General features: G+C 46.6%; 6 protein-coding genes across 6 annotated transcripts; 3 read left to right on the top strand and 3 right to left on the bottom strand.

The window, feature by feature from the left end:
- Positions 1-5,932: 5,932 nt before the first annotated feature.
- N7506_000011 (BTB/POZ domain-containing protein) lies at positions 5,933-6,809 on the top strand (the record flags this gene model as incomplete). Its single annotated transcript, XM_056949307.1, has 2 exons — positions 5,933-6,088; positions 6,141-6,809. The coding sequence occupies 2 exons, from the start codon at positions 5,933-5,935 to the stop codon at positions 6,807-6,809; spliced, it is 825 nt and encodes a 274-aa protein (XP_056815222.1).
- A 1,450-nt stretch (positions 6,810-8,259) lies between these two features.
- N7506_000010 (uncharacterized protein) lies at positions 8,260-8,888 on the bottom strand (the record flags this gene model as incomplete). The annotated part of the gene is made up of 2 exons (XM_056949306.1): positions 8,260-8,663; positions 8,717-8,888. The coding sequence occupies 2 exons, from the start codon at positions 8,886-8,888 to the stop codon at positions 8,260-8,262; spliced, it is 576 nt and encodes a 191-aa protein (XP_056815221.1).
- Positions 8,889-11,112: 2,224 nt separating this feature from the next.
- On the top strand, positions 11,113-11,613 carry N7506_000009 (ankyrin repeat domain-containing protein; the record flags this gene model as incomplete). The annotated part of the gene is made up of 1 exon (XM_056949305.1): positions 11,113-11,613. The coding sequence occupies one exon, from the start codon at positions 11,113-11,115 to the stop codon at positions 11,611-11,613; it is 501 nt and encodes a 166-aa protein (XP_056815220.1).
- A 237-nt stretch (positions 11,614-11,850) lies between these two features.
- N7506_000008 (nucleotidyltransferase domain-containing protein) lies at positions 11,851-12,517 on the bottom strand (the record flags this gene model as incomplete). Its single annotated transcript, XM_056949304.1, has 3 exons — positions 11,851-11,883; positions 11,964-12,175; positions 12,292-12,517. 3 exons carry the CDS (start codon positions 12,515-12,517, stop codon positions 11,851-11,853), a joined length of 471 nt encoding a protein of 156 aa, XP_056815219.1.
- A 1,133-nt stretch (positions 12,518-13,650) lies between these two features.
- N7506_000007 (uncharacterized protein) lies at positions 13,651-15,035 on the top strand (the record flags this gene model as incomplete). Its single annotated transcript, XM_056949303.1, has 2 exons — positions 13,651-13,667; positions 13,712-15,035. The coding sequence occupies 2 exons, from the start codon at positions 13,651-13,653 to the stop codon at positions 15,033-15,035; spliced, it is 1,341 nt and encodes a 446-aa protein (XP_056815218.1).
- Positions 15,036-16,978: 1,943 nt separating this feature from the next.
- N7506_000006 (uncharacterized protein) lies at positions 16,979-17,790 on the bottom strand (the record flags this gene model as incomplete). The annotated part of the gene is made up of 2 exons (XM_056949302.1): positions 16,979-17,328; positions 17,409-17,790. 2 exons carry the CDS (start codon positions 17,788-17,790, stop codon positions 16,979-16,981), a joined length of 732 nt encoding a protein of 243 aa, XP_056815217.1.
- Between the last annotated feature and the right edge of the window lie 6,200 nt (positions 17,791-23,990).

Below are 23,990 nucleotides of genomic sequence, written 5' to 3'. Positions count from 1 at the left end.
ATTCTAATTGGCTGGGAAATAAGTTTTGGAGTTGATGTTTAAGCTGCCGCTTTAGCCTTTGAAAACGAGAAAATAAAATTTTGAGATATCTCTATATTTCTTTGTGCTTTTGGTATATAGAAGACTGGAGGAATGGTAGTTAAAGGAGATCAGTAGAATTGTTAGGTAACTATTATCTTCAAATAATTATGCGGAATGGGATTAAAGAACATAAGTCCGGTTAAACAGTTTCAGCGCTGTTACTAGGGAAATGCATAGGTAGTAATCTATAAGAGTAAGCGATAGTTACTACTTCAATATCTGTTGCTATGGGGCAATATTTAAAGCGGAAAGATCTTATATCTATATTACTATCTTTTAGATAGACCGCAGTTAATAACTTTACTTCTAACTTCAACGAACTCTATTTGACGTATAGTATTTAATGTATCAAAGTTATATATGTGAACTAGTGAATCACTGTTATAAGGTTGTTTCTGTAAGTCTTTGTTTCTAGGCCTTATCTATTGCTTATTTTCTTAATTATAACTTGTAGTGAGTAATAGGTGAGATCAAGTGTTAATGATTGAGGTAATCGTTTACTGACTCTTTTAAAGGCGGTCGAACTTAGACCGGATATTCATAGGTAACAATAATAGCAGTCTCGATATGACGGACGGGTATAAAAAACCCTCAAGTACAATATCTCTTGTATTCTATTCCCCAAAAACCACGATGGACAGTCTTACTTCCCTTTCTACATATGACCAGCCAGTTAAGAGATAGTACCAGGTTTCCCACGATCCTAAAGATGAGAACAAGTTATAAAACCATCCACAGCAATTTGTAAACGGTACAATCATTGAACCTAATATCGGTCATATTCTCTTCAGTGACAAAAGTACAAGATCACTAACACTATATAGGTTCCAGTGTATACACGCGGTTCCCTTACAGCAGAGTTCATGAAACTTTTATACTATAACGACACCCTGGCTATACCAGCTCTCAAACTTTTAGACCTATCTTTTTGCCTGTAGGAATGCTATATTGTTAAATCTACCGAAAAGATGCGACTCGAGAAAGAGCAGTGATAGCTTCAAGAGTTAAATAAATGGCTAGTAAGCGATAGCGACATCTTTCTATAGCTCTTCAAGAAGTAGACATTGATACTGTCTGATTAAAAGCGAGTAGTTCAAGCTCTTTGTAATAGCGTGGTTTTATCATTGTAAGCGAACGAGACTTAAGCTTACTATGCTAATAGGCATTGATAAAGTCTCATTGTTGTTTAGCGCTCGTGGGCGACAATAATATCTGCATAGCTTTGCTATCTATTTACCTTCTGTCCTGAATATCATCCCTGTTTTAACGGCCCAAATAACCACTGGTGAAGTTCTATTGGGTTTGGTGATGGGGTGTTAACGTTTCATGGCTGTTGATAGACCAGGCGTTTGGTTTTTAACATGTTAGCATCTGGCTATTAAGTCCTCCTAATTTCTGATAAACTTGTGTGATCAAGATAAATAAATAATTTGTCTAGCCTGCGGTATTCTGCTGCTCCTAGCCCTTGCTAAATTGTTACTTTTTATATTTAGGTATTTTCTTATCTACCTTTGACGGCGAGCCTTGAACTAAAATGCACGAATCAAACAAAAATGGTCTGTACCTGTTGCTTCAATGGTTGTTTTGTGCTAATGTTGGTAGACTGTGATTTGGAACTCGACCTCCACGCCATCTGGTATGAGTACTCTGGTATATCGATATCACCTCCCTGTCTCGCTACTGAATGCGATAATTCTCGGCAAATTTTCTCGGATGTGGGTGAGCCTTCAGGATATGAGACTATAGGGTCTTTTTTGATCGAATGTCTTTTTCATCCTACTTACGACAAGCTGTTAGCCTTCAAGTGGACTGGTCTAGACCCTCTGTCTATGTCTACCCAGGCTAGCGACTTGTTCCTCTATATGTTAGCTTTCACTTTCTCTAACGAAGTGTACTGGGTAGAGTTTCGACTAGTCCGTTTCGACTGGAAATCTGGTGAGAGTATATGAGAGCATCTGTTCTTCCTACCCCGAGCCGAGACGGCCCCGTATAATCTCCGTCGGGTACGCGGATAGTGGCTAGATACGATCTCCCGATATGGTATTGGTACAATAGGTACTAGAATCTGTCTGTCCCTTTGGTCTCGTATGTAACCCTTGCCATATCCTACTTATTTGATACTTCCTTCGCTAGTTGCGCTTTCTATGAAGGTATCCTTTGATTTAATTCTTTTGTGCATAATATAATGGGAAACTACAAGTGAGATTGGACCATTATGTGTTTGTTGTTATTCAACATTTTCCAGTGATACTAAATCAAATTGGAGGCTATTCCATGCATTTTACAAGTACTCCGATATATAGGATCTTTTGTAAGCAGTAGATCTGCTTTATTTGGAAACTCTATTATAGTATTCCTATGCGAAAGTAGGGCAGATCACCTCTACTATTCGATGTTTCACTCTTGTCTTCCGTTGTCCAAGAACCCTGCCAATTTGAGTCTCGAGGGGTGATTCCAATCATCTAGTACGCCAACCAGCCTCTGCTGAGACAATTCAAATGCCTGTTTAAGATAGCGAAGCTGGGATAGCTGCTTGTCGTAGCGAACCTGAAAGCCATCCCTCTTGCGTCTCAGGTACGTGCCAGCCTCCTCCAAGACGAGGTTTTCCTGCTCTAGCTTCTGACCATCGATGTGCTTGGACACGCATGACTCCCACAGGCGTCGATATAGTCCAACAAGTCGAGCTGCTGGAAATGTCAACTTGGGATCATCGCGCTCGAGGTCTGCTAGAGCCTTCAAGATTGGCTGAAATGGTTCGGTCGCCAGGGCGTGTCTTGGTCCTGCTCCCTGTTGCGAAGGGGAGGGCTTCAATCGTTAGCAAAAGCTTTTGAAGCCGAACCTTCTCACTTACCGATGGAGGGACTTTATTAGAAGTATCCTGTGGCTTTTCTTTTTCGCTAAGGATTCGCAAATCACTGGGCTGCTGATCTCCTTCATTCGCCTGGTTTGCGGAGCTGTTTAGTGCGTCCATCTTCCTTTCGGGAAAAAGTCAGGGGTGTGAACAATATCACTCCCACCAGGCCTGTGTGCCTCTTATATACTACGTGGACGCAGGTGTGTTTATGGACTGGGTTTACAATCACCACAACGGTCAATAAAAATACTCTATTTCTGAATAGGATTTTTTCGTTTTTCGGTGCGCTGCTGACAGTGGATTCAGTAATAAGCACAGTGGTCAATGAGTCGGTCGGGAGAATAGTCTAGCCTCACAATGGTGAGGGCCAGGGATCAACGAATTTTGAGGATATGTTTGATAAATCACCTCTTTCCATTTCGTTGAACGCCTCAGGAATGCGGAAAAAAGGAATAAACATTTTTTCTTAATCATTTAAAGTTTAAAGAGAAGAAACTAAAAGAAAAAAGAAAACTTAGAATTATTATGTGTCGAGGTTCATGGTCAGAAATTCGAAAATTAAGTGTTGAACTATATATAGGCCAGGCTTCAACGGGCGGACAAGCCCACAGCTTAACACAGCCAACACCACACTTTCAAGCGAGGCCAGCGGGAAAATATACATGACTTCTCGGGATAGGAAACTGAAGATTTTTTTCGGAGATTCAATTTTGTATCGCTCAAAGATGAGGTACTAGTACAAGAAGCATGAGCCTGTCATTGCGCATTGAATAGTACCCAGTTCACTTTGGGAGGGCCGTGAAGGATTCAACAGACAGCCAACGTTTCTTGACCAACCCAGCCTCCTTTCCTCAGCACCCCTCTTGTTTTTCTCGCTGATGGTTGGAGGCACTAAAAATGTCGCTGCAAATGATTGCGGTAGAAAGAAGACGTAGGTTTCAACAGACCTCAATTACGACAGGTGTCCTTCATTACTGCCTGTTCAGCTTGTAAGCCGAGAAGCCTATATATAAGTTCTCTATCCCTGGTAATTCGCTCTACAATTCATCCGCCTGACGCTGCAAAGTCGAGCAGGCCTGTGTCTGAGTCACCTGATCAACTCTCTCCTTTAATCCACTACCGACACTCTCACTGTAATGACATTTAGATAATACATCGTGGATTGACAAACCAGACAGTGCCTGTTGAGGTACAGGTATGATTCCAACCAGATGCACTGCCATTCGAATCAGCTTGTCAAGGTGTTTATGCGACGAGGTCTCCACCACAGCCGACTGGGCTGACTGTACAGCCTCTATGTGTAAATCGGAAGCGCGGATTTCTGCGTCACACATATGTGAGCCTTAGCCTGTCATGTGTCTACTGATCATGGAGAAGTTGCGGTTCTATAAAGCGAGGACATTCGACCCGATGCACTGGGGTGAAGGCCGCATCTATTTTCGTCCATAGTGCGCACAAGAACGTGTGAGTCGTGGATTGTCTCGTCAGCTTTCGAGCTAATCAATGACAGCAAACCATCGCAATCGCACTAGAATGGCCGCGAGAAAACGGCACTTCCGTTGAGTGCTCTGCACATGAAACATCTTTGTGGGTAGTCCTTATCGACTGATCGGAGATAAGACCAGGGGGCAGCATGCTCCATCGCGTCTTCGCCCTCACCGCCTTCACCCTATGAATGGCGCAGTGTCTGGGCGTCCGCATTACGACCCATCCATCACGACTATATGACTGCTTGTGCCTGGCGGGGTTGTCACGCCCTATTCTGCCCGAGAGAATGCGCGTCGCGCCACAGCCCGGCCATTTGGAAGCAACGGCCGGAGAGCGCGGTGAACCAGAACACAACATGGCATGAATGGTGCTGTAATGTTTTGCCGAAAAGGATTGTAAGTGATCTGTCTAGCAAGTTCATATAACCACGAAGCTCACTAATCGACTCGTCTTGAATGTACAAAGCGTGCCCTCTGCAAACTCTATGAACAGGTAAGTCACAGCCTCTCGTCCAAGTGGTAAGCCTTGCTGACTCGTATCGTACAACAGGACGGCCTTATTTCCTCTGCTCGAGCTCCCCTATACCGATGCGATCGCATGCTGTCTATCATTTCCATATAACTACTGGTGGCATCGATGATGAGCCAGTGTGAGGTCCCGATCGTCTCGGCCCTTCTCTCGGTCGACTGTGCATCAGTCATGCGCTGATGTGTCTACGATGCAAAGCTCAAGCCACAATGGGCCTAGACCACCGTGTCTCGGCATTCGAAAACCGCGAAAAGAACAGCCTCCCTGTGGATCAAATTTCTGGCGTTCAATGAGTGATCATCATTTTCCTTGGTTCACATCTCGCGGCTCTTCAGTCCTGGAACTCGAGGAATGCTTCAAGCGAATGCTCCCTTCATAGATGGCCAATTTGTTGGTCCAAGCTGTGTGTAGCGAAGAGGTGACGCAAGGGTCCCGTCATTTTGATCCTCCAGGTTAACAATGACCTTGTGGGTTTGGAGCCCAAAAGAGATTACTGGGAATTGTTTCCAATGTCCTGGCACCAACAACCGCTCGCATCTCTATCCTATCTATCAAACTATCCTGGTTGAAAAGTTGTCAATAATTGGTTACAGTAATGTGGTGGTTCATTAATATTCGCACTCCGGTATTTCCATCCACGCCAGTACCCTAGGATCCCAATGTACTAAAGGACAAACACTGATAAAACGCTGACCTTCTATGTACCAACTCGCACATCAAATACTGGATCTTAGTATTGGATACACTGTACTCCGCATTTCCATCATCAAACAGTCTACGTGTCATGACCATGCGAGTGATCGTGTTCTGATGTCATACCCCATGGCCTGCTTGGTCTTGATTCCGTTCATTTGATTTTCCCCTTCAATAGAACACATAAGCTTCATATAAGAGTCCAACTTCTCTGTCATAAGGTATCTTTTCTATTTGTGCGAGATCAAATGTCAACAAAAGTGACTCCATCCCCCTTCCCTATCGACAATGACCGAACTTCAGGACATAATGCGAGACTTACTTCTACGAGGTGAATTTTCTGACATGGAAATTGTATGTGAAGGAATGACTTTCAAAGTTCATCAAGCTATTGTTTGTACTCAGTCAAGCTATTTTCACAGCGCGATTTGTGATGGCTTCAAGGTATAATTGGAAGAACCCTAAACGCATATTTTTCGCCGCTTAATTTTCGAAGGAATCCACCGAGAAAATTATCAATATCCATGATGACATGCCGGAGACCATTGAGCGAGTCTTATCCTTCCTATATCTCCGGGATTACAGTGAGGATGGACATACATGTCAATATCAACCCATTTCGGAGCTTGCCAACAAAAAATCCGACTCATCTATTTCAGAAAGCGAGCCAGAAATTCCAGAGCCAGCGAGTCAGTCTGCTTTCAACAATATCAAAATATTTATCGCAGCTGATAAATACGCAATTACTCCACTGAAGTCTCTGGCTACCTCGAAGTTCTCTCAATGGGCGAATGCAAACTGGCGCTCTCCAGTGTTCCACGAAGTCCTAGAAAAAGTCATGACATCAGTGCCACCACATGAAAAAACTCTTCGGGAAGTTCTGGCAGACGTTTTCTCAAGGCATATTTTTGACCTTATGAAAGACCCAGAGATAGTACACATTTTGGATTCTTTTGGATGCCTTGGGTCCTTGGTTATTTCAAAGTTAATCAGCAATGAGATGGTGAAACGGCCTGGCGAATCTGACATTTTTCAAGGGTTAGTTCGAAGGATAAACTCTAGTCATCGCTGTCGGCATTGTTTGAAAGATTTGAATGTGAGAATAAAAAACGGAGAGTTCCTAGATCAGGGGTTTCGGTGTGCTTCTTGCAATACTCGAAATTGAAGCGTTATGTTTCGACTTTCAATTTGTATGAATATCAAAATATGATGAACATTGCCCCAGCGTACTTCAAGGAAGCTGTCCGTGAGTCGTATGGATATCAGGAGTAGGTTAGATTCCCACGATAAGAAAGTCGCTCCAGGAGCTAAGGAGTAGTTCCGAAGGGATACCCAGCTCCTATTAATGCTTTTGATGTTGACGTTTCTAGTATTCTAGTATCAATGTGAAGGTCTCACGTATACATAGATGAGGACTGAGTTCCATAGATAGATAGTCAATATGAAGAAAAGCTATAGTCGGCTCTAGATACTAGATGTAGAGAGAGGGAGCAAAAGGAAGGTAGGTTCCTCGCATTCAAGGAGAACCGAGAAGGGGGGGGTAGGCACAGATCATATCCACATTCGTCATGGATGCATCATGTAAGTGTCTAATAAAAAAGCTCTATCGGCTCTGGCAATGACGGCTTGGACCTGGAACTATCTTGCACCAGTGGCTTGAATGCGGTTTCTGGAAGCAAAGAGGCAGCTTCTATGAGCTACATAGCCCCCAGAAAACCCGTTGAAACTTCCGGAGTCTTGTACCTCCACCTCGGGGAAACGAGCACCTCTCGACTGACGGCACCTTATATCTTCTTGGCTGTGGTCAATGGAATCGGAGGGTGGTTCTACTCCCGTGGGTCTATTCAAATACCGAATCAACGTTCAAGCAAGCCCTATACTGTTTCGCGGCATTTGTTGATGCACCTATGCTCACTGATTGCATCAATATTTCACGCTTCAACCCTGGCATTGTCCATCTGCATCTGACAGACTCGAAGTAACCGGACTTTCGAGAACCCAGTTTCTTGGGTTCCTCCCATATGCGGAAATCATTTTGGCTGAGATCAATACTACAATCCTCTGCTTCACCTTACGAGATGGCACTAGGGCGAACCAATGACAAAGCTGCTGTCAGGGGTGGTACAGATGAGACTTTCGGGTGTTAGATGATCCAAGCGTACTGTGACATTGAAGCGCCCTGAGGATTTTTGCGAACTTTCCCTCAATGCGCCCGATGTCATTGGCTGCATGTGAGTTGGAAATTTCCCTAGATTACTTTGAAAGCGTACTTAAGCTCAGCTATCACTAACATCACTATCACCGATATGAGATGATTTCAGGGCTATGAGCCAGATTCGGTTGACAATAAGGAAATATATTCACCAGACTAAGAAACTTCCAATCAGAAGAATATAATGTAATAATAATCCATTTTCTAACTGTGAGCCAGTATAAGTCTACTACAAGATTGATAAATTTTCTTCCTGGCGCTGTAGCAGCGCAGTCACACTGAACCCAATACAGAGGAAATTCTACAATGAGATAGAATCGCCATTCGAGCCCACAGTGCATGTGGGGGTATGCACTACACATCCGAAGGGCGATAGCTACTTGCCACGCGTTTTGGCTTTTTATCAGGAACAATCAGAGATAGGCGCGGTCTGGAAAGTGGTCGATGGCTTCGTAGCTGAGGACGAAGATTCCAGCGTCGTGAAAGCGGAAGAAGACATGGCAGAAGACAACGCGATAGGAGAGGGATTGATAGAAGACGGTTCGGAGGTGGACGATTGCGCGTAGGACGACTTGATAGAGGACGATTCGGTGGCGGGTAGCACGTCTGAGGCGGTGCACCGGCTGCCATGCTTGAGTCCATTGTCCAATGTACATCTCGACTTGTTTCCTTGAAAATTGTAGAATGTGATCACGCCGGTTTCTTCAACCTTAACCCATGCAGCGGATGAATTGTCTTCCGTGCCGCAAGCCTCCGCACCACGCATAGGGTAGCCTGGATGGGTGCTGTTGGCGACTTTGTCCAACTCTAGAAATCTGTAAGTATGTTTTTCTTGATTCTCATGCCAGGCATTTACTTACTTGAACAATAATCTCCATCAAGTTGACTGAAGAAGGCGGAAGACCCCGTGCAGCCATGATTGTCATTGGACCAGATCGCGCATTTCTTGTCAATATCAATGATCTCAAGAGTACCACCAAGGGACGCACGTGCATACGCACTCGCGAGAATCACAATGAGAGAGAAACGCATTTTAGATCTAGCTTGACAACCTAAGAGGTTTGAATACTTTTGTTGTTCTGACGTGTGGGCTATTTGCTTTTAGCTCACAGATCCGGCGTTGTCTCGCTTGTCTGAAGCAGAGCAAAAGGATGTTGAACGTCGTGGCTATTATATAGTCGAGTTCAGATGCCACTGAGACTTCGATTGGTTCGCTGAGAAGGCAAAATACGAAGTATAGGTGCCATCTGACCAAAGTTGAGGTGCACTCGAGACGATAAATTTGCATGTAAGGTCGTTTATTGAGGCCGAAAGGGCAGCTCGACTGCACCAACAAAATTGACTGTACATGGCCGATAATTTTCGCGGTATCTGGCGTTGGAATACATGGCCAACCAATTTTGAAATGACAATATCTCGAATTGAGGGAAACAATGTTTCAACATCTCCCCAGCTCCACTTTACCAGCCTGCTTGAGCCCCATAGCTTATACTACCCTTACTGCGCCTTGTTGTGATCTGGTCAATTGTATCATCATGCTCTATCAGTACTGTTTAATCTGTGAGGCTTCATGCCGGGAAAGGCTAAAAAATTGATTTATTGCGGTTTTTGATTTTGTCTCTTCCAAAACTTCGAAAGGCTTAGCCCTCAAAGTAACGCTATCATAAAGGAGACTCCGAGCGCTTAAGAAGTTTCCAATTGCTAGCGTTGAACAAGATCCTCAGTCTTGAATTGATAAGGGGGCTTAGAGGAAGAGTGGTGGGGGCGAGTGTTGAACTGAGGACTTTCTGGTCTAGCAGTATTCTATCAATTATCGAATAATGAACAATAGTAGTTCAAAGGATTTATCCGCTCTTCTAGTGTTTTCGAGGGAGGGAGCATAATAGAGTATATACATACAATGCGACCATTTTCTATCCACCTTGGTCAATCAAACTCGCTGCCTCTGCACTCACAACCTGATCTTTACTGAATTTCATGAATATCCTGTTCGTGTTATTCTCGATTACCGTATCGAAGTGGGCGCAGGGCAGATATCTTCTAGAATTTGCACGTTGAACTTGAATCCAGACTCGTCTGCTCACAGGAAAATTATTACTTACGGAGCAATTTTTGGCTGTCCGCAATGGTTGCCCGTGTTTTGAGCCCCGCTTAGCTTCTCGCAGGCTACACGTTTCTAGCATCATATCCGATCCTGGGATCCATATAATGGCTGCTAGGCATGTTTGTGAGAATTCTGCGTATACATCTAGGGACTTTCAATATGACGAAAGCTATCGTCTACCCTAAAACAAGACATCGTGCGAGGAAGCAGCAGAATAGTGGAGTCCTGGGCCCACATGGACAGCGTGGGTCCTGTAGATCATTTCTCTAGATATCCCGTAAACTTTATGACAATCCTGCCTAGCAACCCTGCACACTAGTCCTGGGAGCTACAGCGTCCCTGGAACCCTTCACCGAGATCCTAGGGCCATTCAAGGGTTTCGAAGAAGTGATGATGAGACAGGCGGTCAAGGTATGCTATTCATCAGTGCAACGTTCATGGCTATGCTTTGGAATGGAGGACGGAGATTGTGTTCCTTATTGTTCTACGCACCGTAGCATTGAACCAAGATCGGCGCCACTGTCCCAAAGAGACCTCACATGGATTGCAAGTATTCGACGGCTATTCTTTGATCGACATCATGTCCTGTCCCTGTTCAGTCTCGCCTCCATCTCGAGTTTGGGATATGAGCTAGATAACTTTCATAGGAATGCGCGTCACTTTCCTTTCACTAATTAGATACTGATGATCGAGAATGCTCAGGATATTCCTGAAAATGGCACATCTGAATACAATGATCCAGGTATAAAGAGGGATATGCTATCATCCGATCCATTAATAGCTTCTCGTTTCTGCCCCAGAGCAGTCTTTGTCACAACTACCTGGGCAATTTCCCCCATCTCGCTCAAAATATCATATCCGTCAACAGCGTACCATCTCGAAAGTTCTGCGGACATGTACCGCCCTGAGTGCCCTCCGAGTGTCGAGTCCAGCGTGTGCTGCACATCCTCAATATCTATGTCAGAAAAAGACAGGCTGGAGGTGGACAATCTGCAGATACAACATGACCATATGCTCGCCTCGTGCCCTTGCCGGGCCCCAAGTGTACTCACCTGGGCCATCATACAGGGCAAGAGCTGCTTCGTCCAATACCTGATGGGGCGGTTCCCTGTATGCGTCAACCGTCCAGATTGGAACAACCAACGACCAATCATGGTGGCTATGGAATATCGACAGCACGAGATCTTGCAATCGCTCCTCTGCGATCCACATACCAACGTGAACGTCGCAGATCAGAGTGGGCATACTCTTCTCCACCTTGCTGTGATTTACGACGATGTGACGGCGGTCGAAATTTTGCTGAAGCACAAACACATCAACGTCAATGCTCGAGACAGCAACGGCGATACTGCACTTCTACTGGCTGCCAAGATCCACGGCTGTGATCAGCCCAATAGCAACCGGATACTTGATTCACTGTTGTTGCACAAAGACATTCGAGCCGAATCGCTTGATTATTCCGGTCGTTCGGCTCTCTGGCACGCGGTGAACACCTGCAACTGGCAGTTGCTTTGCCTTCTCGCAAAATTTCCGCGGGTTCAGACCAACGTCCCTGATCGTCAAGGTGCCAGCCCGTTAGCCCGGGCCGTGATCCGCAGACGGCTTGACATTTTCAATTGGCTTCTTGCTACGTTGCCGCGAGACATTGCCTAGGGCTTACGGCTCTTGTATTTTAAATATGATGACATGAGTGGGTTCATTTCTATAGCTTGCTAAAACTGTGCCAAACCACTAAACCGGCGTCGCAGAAATTCTGCGCCCGCTCTCTTAAATAACATAATTATCACAAACCAAATTTTTATGACTGGGAACAGTCGTGAGTTTTCATTCCGTAGGCGCATTTCCAACATGACTCGGCTGCATTATGTGATTGCAGCATTGTAAGAACACTCAGTCGTATTTAAACAGAGCTTGATTGCCCAACTAAAGTTGTCAATGTTGGTACTTATTAGGAAGCCCGAAATCGCGCATATTTTATCTTTTCTCTCGCCAAATGAACGCACTCCTGTGCATCTGAAATTGTCGGACAATAGTACAAGGTCAATATCCGCGGTAGGCAGGTAGATACCAGAGGTAAAAGAGCCAAAAGCATGGATTTCAGTGCCAGCGGATCGACTTTGAAATGCAACATTCAATCGCTCGACGAGATCTCTACGGATAACGTTTCCAAGTTCCTGTGGCTTGGCCCAGTCATAAAAGCTGAGAGCCTCGCGATCTAACCTAGTGCGGGTTTAGAAAAGGAAATACTCAATAGCGATCGAGATGACAGGGGAAGTACAGACTGAAATTCTATGTGCAAGGAAGACGGAGTGGACTCAAACCAAGGCATACCCGTCTCTTGAGACGGTGGTCTCCACTCCTTGATGGCTGAGCCGTCGCAGTTGTACTTGCTTGTAGGCTTGCCGGTCTTCCTAGCGTGACGTTTGATCGCACCCCTCCGGGTTCGCTTTCGACTCGGGTCGGCAGAGTACACATTTTCCGGGCCTGTTGGCCCTTTGAGGGCGATACCGGAGGCGTTCTCGGGAGCGTTGCTCTGATGCTCTGATTCTGATATCATGCTGGGGGAATTGAGATCCATGTTCTCCCTGAGTTCATCTGTCTCACCTGCCTTTGCTTTATCGCCAAGTCTTGTAAGACGCTAATGTCTCGTAGGTGCTTTGCGTCACCTCTACACTATCTGGCTAACAGGGCAAAATATTTCAGCGATAAAATTAGCATGTATGCTTGAACTCTGCCAGGGAGAATGGAGCGAACCACCAAGATCAAACCTTCGGCAGGTCCTACTTGTAGATAAATACCGAAAGCGGCAGAGTAAAATGTACTGCCGCTAGTCACGCTCAACCCGCATGCAATAGAAGTCCTTTTCATTCATTTGGTTTCAGGGTTAGACCAACTTCCCGAGAAGCTAGGCTCAGTGAAAGTGTTCTTTATATCGTTCTTTGTATGTGAAAAAATTCATGCTATGAAGCCATTGGCACTAGAAAAATAAAACTGGCTAGCTCAATGCGCTAGATGTACTGCGGAATTATGCGCTTATGGCCAATTTGAGGACTGAAAGGGTGATCACACCGTAAGAGTAAAAATCCGCAAATTATTAATTTTCTCGATCACTGCTTACATGCGTCAAGATGAAGACACGTGCAGATTTTGACGGCAAAAAAAGGGCAATAATGACCATCCAGCTCAGCAGCGCCAGCTAGCAAACAGTGGTACTAGGTCTTTTAGCCAGGTGCGGTTTTCAGGTCTACATTTGTGTAGGCTTCGTAAAAAAGGTTTTGTAATGATTGACTAGAATTCTTTTCTTTCACCTTTGCAGGTGAAATTGATGTCTTTCTCCGTCTTTTTTGTTGTCAACGCTCCATCAGATTTCGGTGGCCTCTCTCCGCTGACCAAGAGGGAAAAGTTGAGACACAAATTCTGGTCTCAAGATTCTGGCTCTTGTTTTAATAAATGTCAACGCCACTAAATCGTAAGCCTCCCATATCATCATTATTTCCTAAATACCCAACCGACATTATTGAGGCAATTGGAGCGCGCCGCAATATTCCTCCTTCAGCGAGGGAAAATGATCGGACTCCGCGGAGACTTTGGCTTATAAATAGCTCAAAGCCTTTCCATCAGAAGTAAAACGACAATCAACCTGCTCCATTCTCAAGGGCACTGCATAGAAGATCCACGCCATCGTTTCCAATGCCAGCACTGCGGGCGTGAAGAAACCGTCCAAGGGTGAGCCCAGGACAACCAAACATAGCCAAGAGCAGCTGGAACAGCTCCTTGACGAGGCACAAAGCGGAGGGATTACCAATGGAGAGGGTCCGAGTGCTGACGAAAAAGTGTCTGCTGCACCGGGACCCGGGGACGGCCGACAATCTCCAGACAGGGAGCAGCCACTTCAATCAAATTCAAACCAAAATGGCGATATTTCAGGAGATTTTCGCAGCGAAACACAGCATGCGGACGACTCTCCGTCGAGTGATGTGGACATGTCGGACGTTGAACCCCAAACCTCCGGCAAGTCGGTCTCTGCTGGTCCCACGGGAGCACGCGCACGTGGCTTGGATGATTCAACCAACGACAAGCAACTACTTGTGGACTTTCAGCAGATGAGCATAAGTGAACACCGTCACTCAAAGAAGAAAAGACACGAAGATCCCCAACCAGGCGACATAGAGGCGTTCGGTGGCCAATCGAACAACCGATTCTTTATTTTTCGAGTTGGCCCCATCAAGGCCCCCAAGTACGTGTATCGAAGGACAAATGCGTATAGCACAAAGGGTTTGAAGAATATTTCATTCGCCAACAACCGGATTTCCAAGCTCAGATACGAAGCCGAAAACGGGGATCAACATTGGCAATATACAAAAGATAATATTGTTGGGGTTAGAGGCATCGCCATTGATGAAACGGGGAACAGCCTCAGGAGCCCACATACATGGATCAAGATCGAATGGATGGATATCAAAAAAGAGCACCAGGCCCTGTTAGGTGAAGAATGCAACTGGACAACGAGGTCGGATGTGATCCGATTGATGGGCCCGAAACTGGCCAGCTTGGTAATCCACGCAGCCTGGGACGCGCAGGAGACTCTACACCTCGAGGCGATCAATAGTGAGGGTAAATCAGCTCATCGCGCACTTACGCCATGTCCTTTAGCTATGTTCGAGGACAAGAAAATCAAGCGAGAAAGATCTGACTCGCCGCATCGGTACGAATCATCCTCGGTCCTGCTGAAGCCCCTTTCGTCGGCCCCCAAGAGCCATTCCAGCATCTCAGGTACCAATCCGGTCACAGGTATCAAACAAGAACCAGAGGAGGAACCCCGCTCCCCCATTGAGGATCCGCCTGCACCGAATGCCACCCAGAATGAAAGCAGCGGGGGCAGCCAAAACAAGAAAAAGGCACCTCAGAAATTCAACATTTACACCTACATGGCGAATGTGGAAAAGTTGGAAAAGTGGAACACTTTCACCAAAGACGAGAGAGAAGAGAAATACAGAAGGGCGTTGGCTCATTATGATCATTACAAAGAGGAGAGGCTGCTCATGGGCGATGAAGAGGCTGAAGAGGAACTCTGAGAGAAAATCAAATCCGCGGCAACCAATTGCCTTGTTGGATACGATATAGAATTGATTGATAGTTTTTTTTTTCGTTTTGCTTTGTTGTCTTTCTGATTCTGATCTGGTTTTGTCTGATTATATGTGCTTTGCTTCCTTAGGATATAAGAATGAAAGTCTCCAGCGTTTTGTGACATGGTTAATACTGAAGTAAGGATTCGTAGTTGAAAGTCTGATGGCGTGAAGTTACTATCCCAATCATCAAACACGTACTGATACCAGTAGTTGACAACAGGAATAGGTAGAAAATATTTATGCGTCCATTTATTTCCCCCGAGAAGTACACAATAGGAGGCGTCGCAAGGATTTTCAAGATTTGATCTAAAGAGCAAATGCGGTAAGACCTGATTTGACTGAAACTTATATATCTGATCATATGCTACGTTGAAAGGGGAGCTTGAAAGCACAGTCAACCTCGTCCCAAAGATTCCATTCGTATCTGTCTAACACCCTGCCATTAAACTTCGTATTTGGCTCGAAATTATACATTTTATTCCACAAAACAATTGAGATATGGGCATCCGACTTCAATTCCATCGCCGTATCATGCTCTAGAAATTTGATCGTGTGGGGCTCTCCTGAAGCGTCGATGTAGGGGAGGGTAGAGGCGGGCCGTAAGTGTTGATAAAGAGCATCCCAGTCGATTTCAAAGAAAGAATCTTCCACGGTACACACGTGTTCCGACCATAGAATCTCCATCAGAGAATATCAATGTCTCGAGTAAACGCCGGTGGCCTTTTATCAAATCACCGGCATGCTTGTATTGGGTCTCTGTACATGTATAGTTCAATCAGACGCTTTTTCTACTGTATCTGTAGCGCCTCACGACGTAGCAAAACCAGCCCATCTATATTAGTCAACAGTCATTGTAAATCTGACTCTGGGAACTATTGCATTGATACTAGAAACGCCAAAAGCAATCCTAGGAGCTGTTTGTTCTCTGGGAACCTGTCTTTAGCTCCTGGGGCCATTTCCAGTTTCCAGGAATTTGAGTTCTACCCCTGGGATCTCTACGATACGATTCTGATGAAATATGAACTGGGTTTGGAACAAGTTGGCTGGATCTGGAAGTTGTCGCGCTCCTGGGGCCCTGCTTCAGGATCCCAGAGTCAGTATTTTGCCTTCTGAGGTCGCCAAAAGCCCTCACAGAAAACCTTCACCGGCTCCAGAAGCTACGTCGGGTTTCCTGGGGGCTACGTGGCTCCTAGAAGCTGCTTTGTTGCCCCAAAAACAGCACTAAAGCCCCTGGGGGCAAGAGAGCTCCTAGGGCCAATATTTGCATTCCCAGGGCCGATAGAGCTGTCAACAGGGGCGTGACTGATTTTGTGAGGATGGGAATGGAGATTCTGCAAGCTACGTACAATTTTCTGGGGCTTTGTGATCCCTGGGCAGCTCATTTCTCGGGTCGGCTTTTGAAATCTTGACGACCACCAAGGTTGAGGGTTATTTACGCACAGCAGGTCGTCAACCATCACCTGCTTGCTACATCAAGCCACCCAGCATACTGCTCCAATATTGGCCACGATTGGTTGGCTAGCCAGATCAAGCGATGAACATGCTTTGGTTTCAATCACGAAATTCAATTGGTAAATTATCTCACCAACTTTGCAGTAGAGTCCATTCCTTTACCGGTTGACTAGTTCCTCACCCCTACTTTAGGAGGTCGATGGAACCCTCTGTGACTGTTTCATAGGGCCGTGTGCGCACTCTGCTAGTGTCCGCGTAAGGCGCATATGGCAAAAGGCACGAGAGACATAATGACCGATAAAACTCCGAAAGCCGCCTGGCCAACGGCTCCATAATACATAATCTTGTAGTACGGAAAATAACCCTCACTGTCAAATAACCCGAATGATGCCTGAGCACTGTGAACATGGCAAAATAGCCCTCCAAGGCGAGAACGATCAAGCCGGCGACGAGCTGAGTGCAGACGTAGTAAAGTCGCTACTTGCGGTCTTCTCGCAGGCATCTTGGCTGGATTGCAAGGGCGATCCCGAAGATGGAAAGCAGAGAATTGAATGGCGGTAACTGGACGTACCCACTTCGGGTGGGGCCTTACAGATATCTGTGTTTGTCTTGTTCGCTGCTGCGAGCATCCGATCTGCAGGATCGCATGGTTTCCAATTCCCTTTTGAAGCTCTTGACTTTCTTTCCGAGGACTTCAATATCACCTTTGTTCTCCATACTTTGAGGGGAATTTCCTCCGTTGCGACGACTTTGTCGTTCGTGTAGTTTAACTTTTCCGCGAAGTGACCTATTGCTTGTACGTATCAGTCCTACCGCCAACAAGCTGTCGCGTTTGAAGTGAGCATTGATGATTGCTAAGTGACACACCTTTTTCGCCTGCTCGGCCTGCGTAATAAATTAGCAAGAGGACAGGGGTGCTGATGATGGGAGGAGAGGGGGCAACGAGAAAGAAAACTAACCAGCTAGCTATGGACTTCTCCGGCGTGTGCGCGCCGGATAGCACGGATTCCTTCAACGGGACTCCTGAAGCTGGCTCGAATCGCACTCTTTTGAGTAATCCATGTTCGGGTCTATCTCGGCGGGGCGAGGTGCGCTCACGGTTCTTAAGTATCGAGCGAGGTATCTTCTGAGATGGCACTCTGGGCTCTGCAGAGACTCGGGCTCTGTCGGAAGTCTCAATTGATTTTTGGAAGTCCGCAAACAGGGTGTGCATGCGGCTCTCAGTAGACGAATTGTCCGGTGGTGTCATTTGGAAAAGGTTTTTGGGTTGAAAAAAAAACAACGATTGGCAAGAGCAATATCTTTGAGTAAAGTTTGCAAGAAGCAGGAGATGGAGCAGGAAAGGCTCAAGTTTGCGAGTAAACCTCAGGCTGTATGCACAATAGGAAATTGAGATTGAAGCTCGCTAGCTTGTCATTGGGATTTTAGTGAATAGTGGGAGAAGAAGCTAGGTCTGGGAACTGTCGAAAGATAAAGTCGGTCACAAATGGATGGAGCATCCAAATGGCATTACAGCGACATCGCGCTCGTTTTGGTCTGCAGCTAATAAGTAGCATTGCAATCCTGCGAGGAGGTGGCGATCATGAGAATCTAAATTGTGAGCCATGGTAGCTGAAATAACTCATTTCATTGTCCTGAGAACTGGACTCGGGTTTTTATTCTGGTTTTTCCAACACATTCTCGACTTCTGATTATCCGTCAGCGAGAAATCCAATACCCTGGGTTTAGGAATATGTCCAAAGTGTCTGTACTGACCGGTAGCAGAAGTATCAGGGGAGGCAACATCAGTTGGTTGCGAGCAACATAGAAAGGTACAGTTCGCGCGAGGCTAGGCAAAGTGGATTGTAGCGGGGTCAGTGGGAGGCACGTCCTATGGCCGACAGCCGGTACAATCGAATGTCACTGTCTGCCACATTGTGCAACCCATTATTGCGGCACCTGTTGAAGCACTTCAACCCTCATGAAACAGATGGTGAGCATGGCTAGTGACCATGGTCAAAACGGGCAAAGTAATTTGCCACCGCGTTGAGGCATCCAATTGCAACTTGAGTGATATGTAGGAATCAGATTTTTGCGGCGTTGCTTTCTGCTCAACAGGTGATGATAATGGTTCACCACGCTCAACGCAGGTTTTGAAAGCAATGAATCCAGGTTGAAACTTGAGTCTGTAGGCCACAAAGTCTCCTAACACCATTTCAACGGTGTTCAAATGTCTTCAACGACAATAACGAGTCAGTGATTCTCGCTACCAACTGCGCAACTGGCTCCTCTGAGGAGACGTGACCAAAATTATAAAGGAGCCGGAACCCCAGCCCAAAAAAATCAGTACTTCGGTCCTCACACTCCGATGTGTCATGGTGTTTCTCTTGCCTACGGGCTTGAGAATCTCCATGGCCACGGCTGTCGCTGCCCCGAGCCCCGCGATGTAAGACATGTGCTCCCTCGCTGCCCTGAGCCCCGCGAGTGATAAATGTGCTCCCTCGCTTCCCTGAGCCCCGCGAGTGTAAAAATGTGCTTCGCAGGATAGGTCTGCGTCAACAACAATCCTCGCAGGGGGGCGCTGCGTTACCAAGTGAACTCCGCAGGGGGACGCTGTGATGACAATTGAGACCCGCAGGAGACCGCTGCGTTAACAAGTTCTCTGCAGGAGACCGCTGCATTACCAAGTTCTCCGCAGCCCAGGTCCTGCGTCAACAAAGCGCCTCGCAGGGACATCTGCGACACCAAGAGTCTCCGCAGGGACATCTGCGACAAAAAGAGTCTCCGCAGGGACATCTGCGACACCAAGAGTCTCCGCAGGGACATCTGCGACAAAAAGCCCCTCTAGCGCGTGCAGGCACCTCTTCGTGGTGCTCAGGACCAGTATTCGAGTCTTCAAGAGCACTTGAAGAAGGAAAGACCTGCGCACCATCTTGATGATGTATTTTGTATTCCGAATGATCATCACTAAAGAAGAAAAATGAGCCCTAGATAGAAGCAAGCAATATCAGAATCGTAACTTTAAGATTCAACCTTCGTTATCGAGAGCCGTATTCCCAACGCTCCTGTCTTCATGGTTTGCGGCCGGCTAGTCTTCCCGCCGCAATAGAATGTATCTGCCATCAGGGCGGGGAGCGGACAAAATGATGAGTATCTTGGTGCGTCGTGGATGTGTTGACCGGGCGTTGATGAGCGTTGATGGGTGTTGATGAACGTTGGTGATCGTTGATGAACGTTGGTGGTCGTTGATGAACGTTGATTGTCGTTGATGAACGTTGATTGTCGTTGATGGACGTTGATTGTCGTTGATGGTCGTTGACGATAGTACGGGCGAGGGTGTTGATGTGTGCATTGTGGTATATGGCCAGGCAATGATGTTGAGTGGTGGTCACTAGACTTTAGCAAAGCCCGACCAAGCCCATTCCTATGCACACAAGAGCGGTATTCGCATTCATAACCCTGCTGATTTACGTCTGTTTTCTATGCATGTTCTAGTCTCGCAAGCTCGGATCTCGGCCCGACGTTTTCCCCGGCCCAATCTGGGGGTTCAACTCCCAATCCGGGGGTTCAATTACACCAAGAAGCAAGATATCAAGATTCAACGGCAACGACCTGGTAATAAAAGTCATAGAAGACAATGGCTGCACTATAGACCCGGTTTAAAGGGGATACCAAGAAAAAGTCGAATTTGATCAGGATTTTGTACTATTCTGGCACTTAGAGGATTCGTGGGCGTCAGCACATAGATATATATATTTCATAAAAGCAGAAGTAGGCGCATCTTTCTATTCATGTATGACACTTTCATCAGTAGAACTCCCCACTTGTAGGCCTATAGGGTTCAATTCAATGCCGAAAGCTAGCTAATTCCTGACAACGAGTGTCCGTTTCCCCAGATAATTGATCCGGGGAAAATCTGCAGTTTACGCAATGCCAAGAATAGGCAGGCATGTCTGCATTGTTTTCGGCCCATAGCCCACCTGCGGGTTGGGGTCGGTTGGGCCTTGGGCGTTTGAGTCGGTCCGGCAGTCTACATATGACAGAGATAACAGTTTCATCGTTTCATCCTGCACCATTTGGCATCACTTGCTACGATGGTCCCCTGGTGAAGCTATAATTAGGCAAAACACCCACGATCAGACCTACCAGGTGCAAAAAAGCATTTCATGAGGGGTGCTCGAAATACATTTTGTGGCTCAGATAATTATGGTGATGCGATAGACTGTTCCTCGCGTCGTCAAATCTGCCGTTTCAGGCGGCTTGCAAGTCCCTCACTCCTACACCGGTCGCGAGTCAAAGTGGATTCCCATAAAGACATCGAAGAGATTGAGGGGTTTGGCTCGAGAATTTCCGATTGGCTGCTTCTACATAGAAGCCCATCGCAACCCCGTGAATATTCCCGTAAGCAACTAGAATTCATATCGCCTGTCCTCTCCCATTATCGACATCCGCCACTGCACCCAAAGCGATCGCCATTGCTTTTTGGGCATAGTACCCGAGTCCTTGCGATGAAGTATACTCTGCTGCGTAGAGAACATGGTGGCAGCCCGATCGGGTCTGGCAAGCGCCATCTTGACCACGTCTGGTAAAGACAATTCGGCCAGCATTTACGACGGACGTTTGTGATACGTTCTACTTGGCTTGGAGCAGCAGCAGACATGTCCCTAACCACCCCCCGAAAGCAATCAAATGAATGCCGATTAGTGGTAGAAAAGTTAGCATGGGCTGTCATAGATAGTCACAGAGGACGCACTACTGACCTGCAGCTGCAGTGCCCTCGAGGGTAAATCACTTTTGCACATGTTGTAGATGTTGCTCTGACTTGGGTAAAAAAAAAGAGTGTGCCTAGGCATCAAGGATACCAAGATCTGTCCAAAGACGCCATAGGAGGCCTGACAGTGCCTTCGATGCTGCGCCGTGTATGTCCGGCTGGTCTCTCCCGCTCGCTCGTTTCCATTTGTCGGTTCCATCCACTGGAATACGTTGACCGCCCAGCAACGCGGAGTAAGATCTGGTGAGTCTATCGGACGCCATCTTTTTGCTGGTGGCTCTATAGTTGACTGGGCTATGACTCGGGATCCTACCGTCTCCTTTATCGATTCGTACCTGATATGGACAATGTTTATTTGTAGGCTCCAATGATGGGAGCCTCGCCTCACCTTCTCCTTGCACGCAGACTTAGACTCACAGCCTGCTCGTCGGCGAGAGTAGGACTCGTCCGCCATGAGCCAGACTGAAACATGAGCTCATCCAGGTGCCTGTCGAGCTGCCGGGCATGAAAAAAGTGAGATGCGAATCAAGGATAATGAGGGTCACCCATTGGATGTCAGGAATTCGATCCACAAGGAGGCTATTCTTTCGCGGTGACGGTGGTATGAGCCCATGACTGATGCAGAGTCGACCGAGAGAAAAGCCAAGGCGAGCTGGACTTTACACTGGCTCATCATTAATGCCGTTTATGTGGAAACAAGAGATAGCATGCGATCACATCGGTAAAAGGGGGCTGGAGCAGACATGTCTTTTGCTCGCTTCGCATTCGACTCGAGTGATGGGAATATAGGGGTCCCTAATTTAGGATCCAAGTCAGCAAGGGTTACCACTTGGACGTGTGTTTGTGGCTTACCATTTCATAGAGGTCCCCGAGGGCACGATCAGACGCTTGAGAGGGGATGACCGGTGAGCTTCGCGGTCATATAACTTGCCAAACAGGCCACTTACAATCTTCTTCGACAAAGCATTCATGCCATGTTTATTCTGGTCCTTCGCAGCCTCCGACCGTCACGCCAAAAAAGACTGGGCTACGGCGGAACGCGCATTCTATCGGGCGTCATGAAGTGTTAAAAACTCACCAGACAAGCAAGTACATAGTCGTAATGGATAACAGTTTCGTCGTGCGGGTAGTTAGGACTGCCATTCATTTAGTGAAGGCGGTGGGGGCGAAGACGCGTAACCTATCGCGTCGCAGTGCTGCCCCTTGGTCTTCTCTCCTATTCAGTGATAAGACTCCCAACAGGGATGTTTGATGGATGGTGATAGACTGCTCCTATATACAATAGCATGAAAATTAGTGATTGTGTTCATGTCCAGGAAGAGACCGCTTAAAAATTGATCTGGCGTAGCAGAAGGCACGATCGTCACTCACATTATCAGAAACAATGAACGTCTCAAGCTTCCACGCAGCGAGCCTTGCAATCTAATATGCGCACCTGTTATTGGCCCGTACCTTCTTCACCTAGCGTATGCTGCGTGGTTTGAAGCGACGAAGTCGGGGTCGTTATGTAGGCCATAACTTGTATTGGGCACTCACAGGGTGTTATATCGTCGGATCCTCTGGTGCGATGTCAATGGTTCACTGTCATTCATGAGCCTGCATATCGGAGGGACATGTCATCATTCACATATTCTGGTGGTCAGCACCATGGACTAAGGGACAGCAAAGAGCTGTGGTCCTTGCGCTCGTGCATTGGGTCGAATGTCCTCGGTTCGATTGAAGTGTATCGTCTTCAGGATCAGTAGAATTCAGACAGGTCAGGCTAAGATTCACATACCTGCGACGTGGATATTCGCGCTTTTGCTTTGGGAGCACATACAGTGGCTGTACAGTAGATTAGCTCTGTAGGCTGCTGTGGCGGAGGCATCTTCGGATAGAAACCTCTCAGCCAATCAAAACCTACATTCTTAATTGCTGGTGTAAATGACAGTGTATCTGGTGCAACCATACCTGTATCTCTCACAGGCACTGTCCGGCTTGCTAATCCTCGATGTATTCTGTAATGTCAGTAGATTGGAAATTCGGTTCTTGGTCAAAGGGGAGAACTTATCAGGCGACTCAGACAAAGGCCTCCTCGACTTTGCAGAGCCAGGTGAATGAATCGTAGAGCAAATTGCCGGGGGTAGAGAACATATTTATAGGCTTCTCGGCTCATCCTGCCAGGTAAGTGCGCTGCTACATAGAAGGGTTGGGGGACACCTCTCGTAATTGAGCCCTGTTGAAGCCAATGTCCTCTTTTTACCGCAACTTTTTGCAACGGCAATCTTGGTGCCTTGAGATCTTCAGCGAGAGCGATAGTTGAGAGTGGTGTTGAGATAAAGAATGTCGAGTCGGTCAAGAAACGTTGGCTCACGGTTGAATCCTTCACGGCTCTCGAAATTTGTGGCTTTGTGGGAGATATTCAATGCGCAATGAAATGCTCATGTCTTTTTCTGATACCTCACCTGTGACTCAACGTTGAATCACCAAAATCGCCTACAATTTCATACTCGAAACCATGAACTTTTTTCCTCGCCTCGCTTTAGTGTGGATTTGGTTGCGTTAAGCTGTGGGTCTGTCCGACAGGATTGCGGAAAGCGAGAGATTACAGTAGGACATGTTCGACATGTCAACCCGTTGAAGTTTAGCCCAACGCTGTCAACACTCAATTTTCGTACTTTTGACTATGGAAAAGCATTAAATAAAGAATTGGGGACTTT

The sequence above is a fragment of the Penicillium brevicompactum genome (assembly GCF_028827555.1).
Source record: "Penicillium brevicompactum strain IBT 35665 chromosome Unknown utg000001l_segment0_segment0, whole genome shotgun sequence".
NCBI classification, from domain to species: Eukaryota; Fungi; Ascomycota; class Eurotiomycetes; order Eurotiales; family Aspergillaceae; genus Penicillium; species Penicillium brevicompactum.
Note: the sequence above shows the minus strand (reverse complement) of the source record. Positions and strands in the feature narration are given on the sequence as shown.